This window comes from Emys orbicularis, chromosome 4, assembly GCF_028017835.1.
Source record: "Emys orbicularis isolate rEmyOrb1 chromosome 4, rEmyOrb1.hap1, whole genome shotgun sequence".
NCBI lineage: Eukaryota > Metazoa > Chordata > Testudines > Emydidae > Emys > Emys orbicularis.
The window spans coordinates 92,304,218-92,318,363 of NC_088686.1; the positions used below are offsets into that span (position 1 = coordinate 92,304,218).

Genomic DNA, 14,146 nt, shown 5'->3' on the forward strand with positions numbered 1-14,146 from the left:
GCACCAGAGAAGAAACTCCAAAGCAGACATGTGTTACTGCCCCTCATTGTCAAAATGGTTCCTCAAAGCCTCTCTGATGTTAATAGCAGCCCTCTGGGCTCCTCTGACAGCCCTAGCATCTGGCTGTTCAAACTGTGCAGCCAAGCGCTCTGCCTCAGTGCTCCACACCTGAGCAAACATTTCACCCTTAGATCCACACAGATTATGCAAACTGCAGCACATGGCTATGACCACGGGAATATTATCCTCGATAAGGTCTAGCCTGCCATTGAGACACCTCCAGCGACCTTTCAAACAGCCAAAGGCACATTCGACTACCATGTGGCACTTGCTCAGCCTGTTGTTAAAATGCTCCTTGCTGCTGTCCAGGTGCCCTGTGTAAGGTTTCATGAGCCAGGGCTGTACGGGGTAAGCCGGGTCTCCCAGAATTACTATGGGCATTTCCACATCCCCCACTGTGATCTTGTGGTCTGGAAAGAAAGTCCCCGCCTGCAGCTTTCTGTACAGGCCACTGTTCCTGAAGATGCGTGCGTCATGCACCTTTCCAGACCAGCCTGCATTGATGTCGTGAAACGCCTCCGGTGATCCACAAGCGCCTGCAACACTATGGAGAAGTATCCCTTCCTATTGATGTATTCAGAGGCAAGGTGGTCTGGTGCTAAAATTGGAATGTTTGTGCCATTAATCACCCCACCACAGTTAGGGAAACCCATCTCTGCAAAGCCATCCACTATTTCATGCACATTTCCCAAAGTCACGGTCCTCCTGAGCAGGATGTGATGCATTGCCCTGCACACTTGGAGTAATGCAACCCCAACAGTGGACTTTCCTACTCCAAATTGATTTGCAACTGACTGGTAGCAGTCTGGATTCGCCAGCTTCCACACAGCGATTGCAACACGCTTCTTTACCAAAAAGGTAGCTCTCAATCTGGTGTCCTTGCACCACAGGTCGGGGGACAGCTCAGCACATAGCTCCAGGAAGGTTGCCCTACGCATCCTAAAGTTCTGTACCCACTGGTCTTCATCCCACACCTGCATGACAATGTGATCCCACCAATTAGTGCTTGTTTCCCTAGCCCAAAAGCGATGGTCTATCATATGCAGCTGCTCTGTGAATGCACAAAGCACTGATAAGTTGCTGCTGTCCATATCACACTAGGGTGACTGCGATTCATCCTCTGTCAGTAACTTTGTGAGTAACTCTGTGAGTAACTGTGCTGCCATGCGCAATGTCCTCATGACCGTTAACATAGGAGAGAACTGTGGGATCCATCATCTCTCACTGCAGATGCTGGCGTGCACTACAAGAAACTGACAGTTGGGAAAATGGCGCGAAAGGAAGCCAGAAACCATTGGAGGGCTGGGACACAAAGTGGTGCATGACGGGACATTTTGCACGTCCCAGGATGCGCTGCGCTCTGTTTCCGCATTCCCACAATACCTAGCGATGGATGGTGTCGCCAGGCACTGTGGGATACATACCCACAGTCCATTGCTCTCGCTGTCAACAATGGTGCCCCAAATGTGGACATGATCTGTTGACAGAGGGAGCAAATGTAGACAGGCTTTGGCGAGTTTGCTTTTGTCGATTTTTCCTTGTCTACGTTAGTTTCATTGACAAAACTTGCCAGTGTAGACAAGCCCTTATTGGACCAGCTTCTGTTGGTGAAAAAGACAAGCTTTTGAGCTACACAGAGCTCTTCTTCAGGTCTAGAAAAGGTACTTAGGATTGTCACTGCTAAATACAAAGTGAACAGATAGGAAGTTAACACATGTTGCAAGAGACCATTCAAGATGAAGTGGGCAGTCAACACCTCTACAGTCGTAGGACAAAAGAAGATAGGTGGGTTACAGATTTTTGTAATGAGCGTCAGTCCACACTTTCACAAAAGACCATGCGATCACTGGGGACTCTGTCTCTGATGCTATCTGTAACTGACCAGAAGTCCTGGCCTTCCAGAAGGGGTACTGCTCGGGAGTCACCTACAGTGGACCACCCAGAGGGACACTACTCGTAAAAGAAGAAACAGTTCAGTAACGATGGTTCTTAGAGACGTGTGTCCCTAGGGGTGCTCCACAACCCACCCTCTTTCCCTCTACTTTAGAGTTCTTGTTAATGACTCTGCGGTAGAGAAGTAACTGAGGGAGGTTAGCCCTCGGGCGCTGGCTAGCCTCGTGGTGCAGCACGAGGGGAGGGAGCGCATGTGCGGGCTTAACAGACACTGCTACGGAAGTTCTCCGATCAGCAGCACAAGAACACAAGCACCAACAGTGGAGCACCCATAGGGGGACACATCTCGAAGTACCATCATTCTTCTCTTTATGTCTCAGTACAACAAAATATGTAAGCAACTAACCTTCTTAGTCCCTACGACTGCAGAGGTGTTAAATGCCTACTTTACCTTGAATAATAGTCTCTTACACCATGTGTTAACTCCTTATCTGTTCCAGCTTCTGTTTAGCTGTGACAGAGTTCATCTCCCTGACCTAAAGAACAGCTCTTTGTATACAAAGATATTACTTCATCCACCTTTTCTCTATTAGAATTATGATGACCATCTATAATATATTACATAACTAGCAGAACCACAGTCACCTTAACCCATTACAAACAATTCGGTTCAGTTTTTGTCCACACGGCAGTTTTTCCTGCCATTGCAAATCTCTTTGTATGTTCCTCTGTATGCGTCTGCACTTGCCATACTGCCTAATTGTGTTTGTCCATTGTGTCAAAATCTGGGCACCTGTCTCATATTGCCTCTGCAGGGTACAAAGTGCCTGGAGGTTATGCATGCACCAGCGGCTTGTGAGACAATGCACTCTGGGTTATCATATCACATAAAGAACTGGGAGAAAGGAGGACTGGACGTATCAGTTACATGAATGTTATGAGGTACTGTCTGCACTGCAATAAAAAAGGGTTCTGAACCAATTTCAGGCAGGGAACCATTATTCCAGCCTAGGCCTCTCTCGGGGTGTAACAGGCTGTGTGTAGACAGACTATATCTAGAACTGGTTGTGCCAGTAACTTGTTTAGCTCTATTAAAAGTCTGCTAATGTGCACAGAGTATTAGTGATGAAAACTATTTACAGAAAGTAATTATAGTAAAAATATTATAAATGTTCTGGGGGGGAAGAATTGTTATGGTAGAAAAATATTTTTTCTTTAATGGAACAGATTGTGTGTGTGCATGTAAGTGTAAAAAATATAAGAAATCTGTTTGTCAGTCCAGCTTTTGGGGACCAGCCAAATAGTATAATCTCTGACCATTTGTACTAAATATGTCATTGTGACTACAAGCATATCAAATATCCATGGCAGTTATACTACAGCAGAAAGTTAGAGCAAATCATAGTTATCTGAGCATAATCAGACCAGGGCCGGTGCAAGGATATTTTGTGCCCTATGCGAAACTTTCACCTTGCGTCCCCCCTCCCCCGGAGCATCGCTTATTATAAACTTTCAAAAATGAATACTGTATAATGTGGCATTGTTCATTAGAATTAATACAAGGCCTGGGGGAACCTATGAGCAAGGGGGAGGCTGAGAATGCCCCCAGCTCGCAGGGTCGCTAAACGTTCCCAGGCTCTGACTACTTCGCCCTCCGGGGGGGACCCAGAGGCAAGGAGGGCAGAGCCGGGCTCTTCCAGGGAGCAGGTGAGGATCTCACTGGGGATTAGGGCCGGCTCCCCGCATTTGCACAGTGCCATCATGTGGGGGGGTGTCGGTGTTTGGAAGCGGCACCTGCGCCAGCCCTTTCCCCTCCTTCGCGCTGCGGGGTTTAGTTTCACTTTCCCTCGCCCCAGGAGGCGGCTGCGCCCAGCCCCAGGAGTGGTGCGTTGGAGGGCGAAGCTCACCTGAGCTCAGGACCGCGTTCTGCCTCCCCCAATGGCTCCGTCCCTCGGCCGCGCTGGTAACCGCACCCGGCCGGCTGTCTCCTCCTTGCTCCGCCGCAGGCTCCCACTGACCGTCCTGCGCGGCGCCCTTCGCTGCAGGGGCAGGTTTGTTATGGAGGCCTTGCCCCGCTCAGCTGACTCCCGTGATGCCGGACACCGCTTTTTGGCGCCAAATCTTGGTGCCCTAGGCAGCCGCCTAGTTCGCCTAGTGGTTACACCGGCCCTGAATCGGTCACAAGGGAGGTTGAATCCTTTAGTACTTTATTTTAATGTATTTAAAGTCAATATATTAAAAATAAAGCAAAGTGAAAAAACAAGTTGAGTTGTGACAATAAGCAATTTCTGCTGTGAATAGAAGAGAAATTTAGACAGCAAGACTAAAATGTTTGCAGAGTTTAGGCAGAATGAGTCATCATAGTAACACCAAGGCTTTGATAAAATGAAGGAAAAAATAAATTTATTGCAACATATTGTTTTGTTTGTGATGCAGCTTTTTTGTTTCTGGGGATTATTTCTTATATAAGCCTATGAAATGGGTACAAATAAAACAAGAAAATGTACTTAGTAGACAGCTACTAGCAGTGCCTGGCAATGAGATGATAAATCAAGTAGTTTGGTAGCACTAGCAGGCAAGCAGGTTCAGAAACACAAGCAGACTAGTAGGCTAGCCCTCTGTATTTACAGGCATACACTGATTCATTTCAGATGTAGAAAATGCATTATTATGACAAATGTCTTCTTGTCATCCTATTCAGCAGGAAAGATTGGTAAACCCTTAGAGAAGTGTGTGATCTAGTCTTGATTGATTTGGAACACACCAATGATACAGTGGTCTGTCTTACCAGTGCACAAATATGTCATTGTTCTAAAACAAATAACAATTTCTTGTGAATTTTTGTTTTTGTCGAGATATCCAGTATAACAGTATGTCAAGATAAATTGTTATCTTGACATTTGATATCTTAATTGTGTCAAAGGGACTTTTTAAAAAAACTTCAGGGAAAGGTGCTAGGTATTTTCTCTGCTTTTGACCAAAAATCTGAAAGTTTACACTGGTTTGGATGCTGGATAATCATGATTTATTTTTTCTTATCTAAGTCTGTTGAACTAATTCAGTGTCATTTTGTTTTTTTGTCTTCTGTTTCCTTTTTAATCCTATTAAAAGGAGGAAAAATGCATTAATTATTATTGCAAGTCTTTCCTAATTAAAGAGGATCATGCATTTTTTTTTGGTCCGTCTCCTCCTGGTCTGTGGACTGTGGAAGGTGAGTGCCTGCTAACACACTCAGGAAACATGGTCTTGGTTAAATTAAGTATAGTCATGTATTTCTTTGAGGCAAATCTCTTTATTTATAAAGAATGTCTAAAGTGCTGTTTCCTGCTACATTTGAATAGTTTGTAGTTTGCGTGCTACAGCTAGCATAATAAGTAGTTAGGTCTGTATTGTATTTTTATGTTGCTTTTACATTGTTATTTTTAGTATAGTGGTGCACCTCTGAGATTGACCTGCTCTCCTACTGCCCTATTAGATTGTAGGTCTTTTGGTTATTGCCTTCATTCTTTGCTTTATTTGTATGAGCCTCATCAAATCTGTAAAAACGTACTAATTTTGCATAATGTATGATGTAACAAGTTCCAGCTCAGCATTTCTTGAATATGTTGTAGCCCCTTTGTTGATGTCAGGCTGTCCTTTGAAAATGTCTTTAAGGTTGAAGCAGAGGGAGAAAATTAATATTACAAAAATGTAAGTATGGCCACGATTATTTGAAAGAATTAATGAGTATAACAGAAAATATATTTATTAGATGCAGTTCTGAATTTCACAAAAGAAGAACAGTGCATTCTATTTAAAAGAAAACACACACATCCATATTAGTGAGAATGAAAAGCTTGTATTTTGTGCAGAATTTTCAAGATCAGGTTTAATATTGTCGTTTCAATATGTGACTCTTGGGCTGCATCAATACTGCAGGGCTTAAAATAATTCAATATTTTATCACATTTTTTCAAATCTCATTTTGTTAAAAATTAGAAGAAAACTAATTACAAAGCTGTGAGAGGTGTAGAGGAGTAAATTTTGCTGAAAGCTGAATGTGGAGGTGAGGAGAATTACACAATAATTTAAACCACAATAATATGATGTGTCATAAGGTATTTATCATAAGATTTCTTTTCAATAGAAAATAATCTTCTATACAAAATTAAGAAAATGGAGATTTTGTAGCTGTATAACTATATTAGAGAGAATGTCATAAAGTTTCTATTTGCTGCCATCCATGTATCATGAAAGAGCTGAATATTTTCTAAAATGTACAATCACAAACTGAACATAAAATTCCTAAGGGGACGTCTTAACTACAGGTAATCTTTTCTGGTATTTATAGGACTATGGGGATAGAATGTCATTTAGTTGTATTTGATTAGAAAGAATCAGTTTAGAGCAGCGGTTCTCAAACTATTGGGCGGGCCTACCAAGGAAGGCACAGGAATGAGTCAAGGGAGGTAACTGCCGGCGATAGATGGTGTCGCCAGGCACTGTGGGATACATACCCACAGTCCATTGCTCTCGCTATCAACAATGGTGCCCCGAATGTGGACATGATCTGTTGACAGAGGGAGCAAATGTAGACAGGCTTTGGCGAGTTTGCTTTTGTCTATTTTTCCTTGTCTACGTTAGTTTCATTGACAAAACTTGCCAATGTAGACCAGCCCTTTTTGTACCAGCTTCTGTTGGTGAAAAAGACAACAACATGAAATTCAACGAAGACAAATGTAAGGTGCTACACTTAGGGAAGAAAAGCCAAATGCACAAATACAGACGGGTAACTGGCTTGACAGTAGCACTGCTGAAAAGGATCTGGGAATTGTGATGGATCACAACCTCAACATGAGTCAACAATGCGATGCTGTGGTAAAAAAAGCAAATGCAATATTAGGTTGCATTAGCAGAGGCATAGCTTGCAAGTCATGGGAGGTGATAGTACCGTGCTGCTTGGTACTGGTTAGGCCTCAGCTGGAGTTCTGTGTCAAATTTTGGTCACCAATGTATAGAAAGGATGTAGAGAAACCGGAAAGGATCCAGAGGCAAACTACAAAGATGATCAAAGGGATGGAACTCAAGCCATATGAGCAAAGGAACTGGGTATGTTTAGTTTGGAAAAGAGGAGATTAAGGGGGACAGCAGTCTTCAAATACTTGCAGGGCTGCCATAAAGAAAGATGGAGAAAAGTTGTTCTCTCTTGCCACAGAGGGCAGGACAAGAGGCAATGGGTTCAAATTACAGTATAGCAGGTTTATTTAGATTAACTCTCTGTAAAAACTTCTTAACTGTAGGACAATGGAACAGACTGCCTAGGGAGGTTGAGTTTTATGATCAGTTCTTCTTTATCTATCAAGACATGGTCTAATATAGAATTGCCCCATTTTGGATGCAACAATTTTTTAGTTCGGAGGTTGTCATCTATGATATTTAGAAATTCCAAGGATGTTTTAGTGCTAACAGCATGGGACCTCCAGCATATGTCATCAATTTGAAGTCACCCAAGTTCACACAGCCTTTTTTCCTACCCATGATAAGTCCATAAGGAGACACTCATCCTGTTCCCTAATGAGAGCTGATGGTCTGTAGCAGACATCAACTAAGGCCTTCTCTACACTGGCAAGTTTCTGTGCAGTAAAGCAGCTTTCTGTGTTGTAACTCCCGAGGTGTACACACTGCCAAGCCACTTAGTGTGCAGAAACTGCGCAGTTGCAGCGCTGTAAAAAAAAAACACCCAATGAGAGACGTACAGCTTTCTGCGCCAGGGCTACAGCACCGCGGTGCCAGTGTAGATACCTTGATCGCTTACAGCACTACGATTGGCCTCTGGGAGGTGTCCCACAATGCCTGTTCTCGCCTCTCTGGTCATCGGTTTGAACTCTACTGCCCTGCCCTCAGGTGACCAACCGTGAGCCCCACCCCTTAAATTACTTGGGAATTTTTAAAGTCCCCTTCCTGTTTGCTCGGTGACATGTGCAGTGGTCTGAGCGCATCTTTCCAGGTGACCATGACTGCTCCACGCACCAGGCGATCCCCCACTTGGAGCAATGCCGAGCTGCTGGACCTCATCAGCATTTGGGGAGAGGAGGCTGTCTAGTCCCAGCTGCGCTCCAGCCATAGGAATTATGATACCTACGGACAGATTTCACAAAACATGACAGAAAGGGGCCATAACCGGGGCACACTGCAGTGCAGGGTCAAAGTGAAGGAGCTGCGGAACGCCTACTGCATAGCGCGGGAGGCAAACGGCTGCTCTGGTGCTCTGCCCAAGAGCTGCCGGTTCTACAAAGAGCTGGACGCAATACTCGGGGTGACCCCACCTCCACCGTGAAGGCCACTGTGGATACTTTGGTGGCTCGTGTGTCAGTCGAGAGTGGACCGAGCCAGGAGGAGGAAATCTTGGGCGAGGATGTGGAGGGGGAGGGGGACCCAGAGGCAGAGGACGACTTGGAGGTCAGAGATGCATGCAGCCAGGGGCTCTTCTCTACCCCGGAGGAGGCGAGCCAGTCACAGCTATCGGAGCTTGGCAAAGCGCAAACAGGAGAGGAGGCCCCTGGTAAGTGGCTTTGATTTTGGGAATCACTGAAGTGAGTTGTTGGGGGAAGGAGGGTTGCAGAAAGCTGGCTTGTTGTCTGTATGATGCATGTACCACCACATGCCTAGTCTGAGTGGCCAAACAGGGTGTTGATTGACTCCCTCACTTCATGGGAAGCTGTCTCAGAGATCTCCACGAAACTCTCATGGAGATACTGGGCAATCTGCTGCCAGAGGTTCTTTGGCAGAGCTGCTTTGTTTCTTGCCCCATTAAGGGTAACTTTCCCGAGCCTCTCTGTCGGCACTGGGGAGGGGGTGGCATTGCTGCACACAGGCGAGCCGCATAAGGGCCAGGGCGGAAGCCACAGTCTTGGAGAAGCCCCTCCCTTGATTCCCTGCTCATCCTCAGCAGCGAGATATCTCCCATAATGCACACAGCCTGTGGAAAATGTGGGGGACAGTAATGATTATAAAGCCCCCACTCCCCACAGTGCTGGCTCTCCCAAGAGCCATGTGCCCAGTATACAGTATGGTCCTGGAACACTGATTTCTCCTGCCCTTGCAGGTACTCACCATTTTGGGGGTCTTGTGGCTCACGTGTGCTTGCCTGGGGTCAGCCAGTTAGTGACAGGTATGTGAATACTGGCTGTGTTTTAAATCACTGAATCAGTGGTCTCTGTGTTGCAAACAATATGCTTCTGTAAAATGTTGCATTTTGGCTTCACAGATATGACCATGAGAGCCCATCCTCCCTCTTTATTGCCGGCTGAACGGCTGCACAGAATTAGAGAGCGGCCATGAAGAACTAAAGAGGACCTTCTGAGTGATGTCATGATGCACTCCGTGGCCAAAAAACAAGAATTGAAGGAGTGGCGGGACAACGAGAAGAGGTACCAAAAGGAGAACGCAGTGCCCCAGAATGAAGCCACGGAGCGGCTCTTAAAAGTTATGGAGCGCTAAGCAGACACACTCCATGTGCTACTAGCACTGCAAACCGAGCAGCTCCACGCCGCCCTCCCCTGCAGCCGCTGTCGCAAAACTCTTTCCCATGCGCCCCCCAGACACTGCCAACGCACTCTTATCCACTTCCTGGCTCCAGTCTGTACCCGCTGCATTCCACTCCTGCCCTGTCACAGTCCAGCCCTGCAGACTCCCAGTACCCACTGCACTCAACACCTGTCCCTCTGCAGTTTAGCCCTGCTAAAGTACAGTACCCGCTGCACTGGACTCCAAAGGACAAGGTTGCATATGATACCTGGACATACACAAATCTTTAACTGTCCTGGGACCCCACCTCCTCCTGGGACCCTCTTTTCCCCCATCCCTCACAGTGCTGATGGGTTTTTTTGTTTGTCTCTCTCCTCCGGTTGTTGTTTTTTAATAAAATAAATGTTTTGGTTTGAAAGCAATCTTTATTCCATTAACTGAAATCAAACAGTGTCCTGCAAAGCAACAGGCAATTTTCTTAAACCTTCATAGTGAATCGTCTGCACCAATCACAATCACCTCCTAGCATTACAAACACTGCACTCCCGAGCATAGCAACAAATATTAGTGGATTTCAGCTTCAAATTGCTGCCTCAAGGCATCCCTGATTCTTATGGCCCTGCGCTGCGCCCCTATAATAGGCCTGGTCTCTGGCTGCTCAAATTCAGCCTCCAGGCACTGAGCCTCAATGGTCCAGCCCTGAGTGAAGCTTTCACCCTTCCCTTCACAAATATTATGGAGTGTACAGCACGTGGCTATAAGCATAGGAATATTGTCATCGGCCAGGTCCAGCCTCCGATATATGCAGCACCAGCGGGCCTTTAAATGACCAAAAGCACACTCAACAGTCATTCTGCACTTGCTCAGCCTCTTGTTGAACCGCTCCTTGCTGCCTTCAAGGTGTCCCATGTATGGCTTCAAAAGCCATGGCATTAAGGGATAGGCAGGGTCTCCCAGGATCACAGGGGGCATTTTGACTTCCCCTATGGTGATCTTCTGGTCCAGGAAGAAAGTCTCTGCTTGCAGCTTCCTGAACAGGCCAGTGTTCCGAAAGATGCATCAGTCATGCACCTTTCCGGACCAGCCTGCGTTAATGTCCGTGAAATGCCCATGGTGATCCACAAGCGCCTGGAGAACCATAGAGAAATACCCCTTCTGATTAATGTACTCGGTGGCTAGGTGGTCTGGTGCCAGAATTGTAATATGTGTGCCATCTATCACTCCTCTGTAGTTAGGGAAGCCCATTTGTGCAAAGCCATCCACAATGTCACACACGTTGTCCAGAGTCACGGTCTTTCGGAACAGGATGCGATTAATGACCCTGTACACTTCCATCAACACGAATCCAATGGTTGACTTTCCCATTCCGAACTGGTTAGCAGTCTGGAGTAGTCAGCTTCCACGGTTCAATCGCCACGCGCCTCTCCAACGACAAGGCAGCTCTCATTCTTGTGTCCTTACGCCGCAGGGCTTGAGTGAACTCATCACACAGTCACATGAATGTGGCTTTCCTCATCCGAAAGTTCTGCCGCCACTGCTTGTCATCCCAGACGTGCATGACGATGTGATCCCACCACTCAGTGCTTGTTTCCTGAGCCCAAAAGTTGTGTTCCACTGTGGTCAGCACCTCTGTGAATGCCACAAGCAATCTCGTGTCGTAGCTACTACGCGTGGCAAGATCAATATTGAACTGCTCTTGCCTCTGTAGTTTAAGGAATAACTCCACTGCCGCTCACGTTAGTGAGAGCGAGCAGCATATTGGTCAACAGTGCGGGATCCATTCCTGCAGAACGAAGAGGCAGAGCACGCAGTACGCAAACTGTTGAAAGATGACACCAAATGTGGACGGATGCACAGGATGGGATTGCTGGGATGTGAAGCAATGCATCACAGGCATTGGGACAGGACCCAGGATGCCCCGTGACCCTCTCCTCCTTCCCACAACTCTTAGCGGCAGAAGAGGAAGAGATACTCTGTGGGATAGCTGCCCAGAGTGCACCGCTCCGAATATCGCTGCAAGTGCTGTAAATGTGAACATGCTATTGCGCATGCAGCTGACAGTGTGAACACACAACAGTGGTTTCCCTTCAGCGCTCTCTGAGTGGTGCTGTCACTGCCGGCGATGTAACTCTGCCAGTGTAGACATACCCTAATACCCCATCTTCTGCTTTAGCTGTTAAGACATTGATCTATAATCAGTCAAGATAATTTTCTTCTGAGTTATCAGTGACTTGGAAACAGGTTAGTCCATTTTTTATATAGAATACTACTCCTCACTCCTTTTTGCCCTCTTGATCCTTCCTAAATAGCTCATAACCATTGATTTTAAAATTCCAGTCATGGGAATCATCCCACCAGGTTTCAGTAATACCAGCTTGATCAAATTTATGCTTATAAATGAGCAATTCCAATTCATCTTGTTTGCTACCCAGACTCCTAACGTTAATGTATAGACAGTGCCTGGATTACAGTGTCTCTGTAAATGTGCTCCTTTAGATAGGCAGTTCCTTGAAAGCTACCAACTTTTCCTTCCTGTTTTTCTGGAAGCTCCTAATTTTGGAACGGTTCACATGTTCAGTACAGAAGGGGTACAAGTACAAGCTACAGACCACTGGTCCAAACATCAGTTATTTTCTTTTTCTTCTATAGGACTCTACTTAGCTTAAAGGAAACCTGCATTGCAGCTAAACCCAAGCAGTGTGTAGCCTTTGAATGAGAAATAAGAAAAGGTGCAACAAGAGAAAAGGAGAGAGATTCATGGCGCAAAAAGGAAAAATATACTTATGAAAGGGGAAAAAATGAAAAGGGAAATAAAAAGCAGATGTAGAAAAGTGGAAAGAGACGAGACAGCTTTAGTGGTGGCAGGATGTGACGTGTGGGGACAGCTTGTAAGGGAGTTCATTTGCCAGCCCATCACAAGTTGGGATCCAGAAAAGAAGTTGTGAACCACTGGTGTTTTGTACATACCCATCATCCTTCCTTTTAAGCACAGTCCTACATGTTGCTGAGTAAATCCTGTGAAGTGCTTAGACCCTTCAACCTCCTTTGAAGTCAGGAGGAAGGGGAAAGGGGAGATATTATGTTGCAGAGAAGTGACTGACCTCATCTTGTGCATAGAGGCTCCCCTCCATGTGGGATCACAATCTGAGCAAAAGAAAATAAATGTGAATTGGTTTGCTCTGTTCTTTGAAGCATGTTCAATGAAAATTGCTTTAAAATGTTTTCAAAAAAAGCTTGTGAAATGGATTTAATATTTATTCTTCCACACCATATTAGAGAGGTTAACTAGAAAAGGTTTAAATCAACAGTAGGTTTCTTTACCTTATATTATTAAGTAACAGTATTATTTCTTTTGCATTCAACAGCGTATGCTTGATATGACGTTTGGAGCAGGAGGTCATACTACAGCTCTTCTACAGAAAGTAACTGATATTACAATATATGCACTAGACAGAGACCCAGCAGCTTATAAAATAGCTCAGCAACTTTCAGAATCATATCCGTAAGTAGAATTCTGCTTTTCTTGCCTTATCTATGGTATTTATGGGGTGTCAAGCACCATACTTTATCTTTTGTGTATAAATTTAAATGACTATAGTACTACAGTATGTGCCTATTAGTTTCATTAAAAGAAAGAAACCTACCTTAAGTCACTTTTGACTTTTTTGCATGTAAGGCTTAAATTTTTATGAGACTACTTGAATTTAATGCATTTTCTCTGCTGCTGCTTGCCCTGTGTGCTTTAGCTAGTCATTGCAGTGTTTAAAACTGAGTGTGATCAGTTTAATTTGGGATTATTCTAGTAACAAGCTTGCATTTAAAAATTTTTTATTGCACACCAAATTAGTTTTGCCACAAAAGAAATCTTTCACAACAAATAAGAAATTGATTTAATAAAAGTTTAGTTTTTAATTAAATTATGAGCTAATTAAGCTGTGACTCATTTACACTAGACAGATTCATAAAAAACAAATAAAGATAATTTACTGGGTTTCAGTATTATATTTCCTGCTGTACTTTGTGATTTGTGCCGCTGGCTTCAGAATGTAGTCATCAAGTAAACAAGGTCACAATCTTGTGTCACAGTATCTGCTAGCACAGACTCCTGTGCCCATGTTTTACTCCGATCTTAATTTGCTACGCAGAAAAGGACAGGAAATACAATAGTGCTCTTAAGAAATGTATTTTAATAATTCCTTTGTTAATATTACAAATGTTATATTCTTTGATTCTTTTTTTTTTTTATAAAGAAGTGACATTCAAATCTATAGCAAAAATGCTTTTAGATTAAATGTTGAAGTCTTTCAACTTCCTTTCTCTTTGTTGCATAACATTTATTCTGTTTTCCCATAGAAATTTAATTTAGTTTATATGCGCAATTCACGTCTCACTTGTAACACAACCATCTTTTTTTTTTGTTCTGAAACTCTTAATGTTCATCCCAAAGCTAACAAATTACAATAATTACATTAGTACAGGTGACTGGGATAGATTATATAGTTTATTTCTTGATATAATTTGGTGAAATCACATTCTGAAGCATGAACACTATCTCTGTGCACTCAATTTTATGCCTGATATTTATGCTGCCCCATGTAACAGTGCCACATTACTATTTGGAGTTCCAGGAGACCTATTGCCTTGTTTCATAGAACTTAAAAGTAACTATTTTGTGAACTCATCAGAT

General features: G+C 44.3%; 1 protein-coding gene across 1 annotated transcript in view; it reads left to right on the forward strand.

Moving 5' to 3' along the window:
- METTL15 (methyltransferase 15, mitochondrial 12S rRNA N4-cytidine) overlaps positions 1-14,146 on the forward strand; it is a 213,650-nt gene that overhangs the window by 77,487 nt on the left and 122,017 nt on the right. Inside the window, exon 3 of the mRNA XM_065404157.1 lies at positions 12,825-12,961. Coding sequence (XP_065260229.1) covers positions 12,825-12,961 — 137 coding nt within the window. The remainder of the gene's footprint in view (positions 1-12,824; positions 12,962-14,146) is intronic.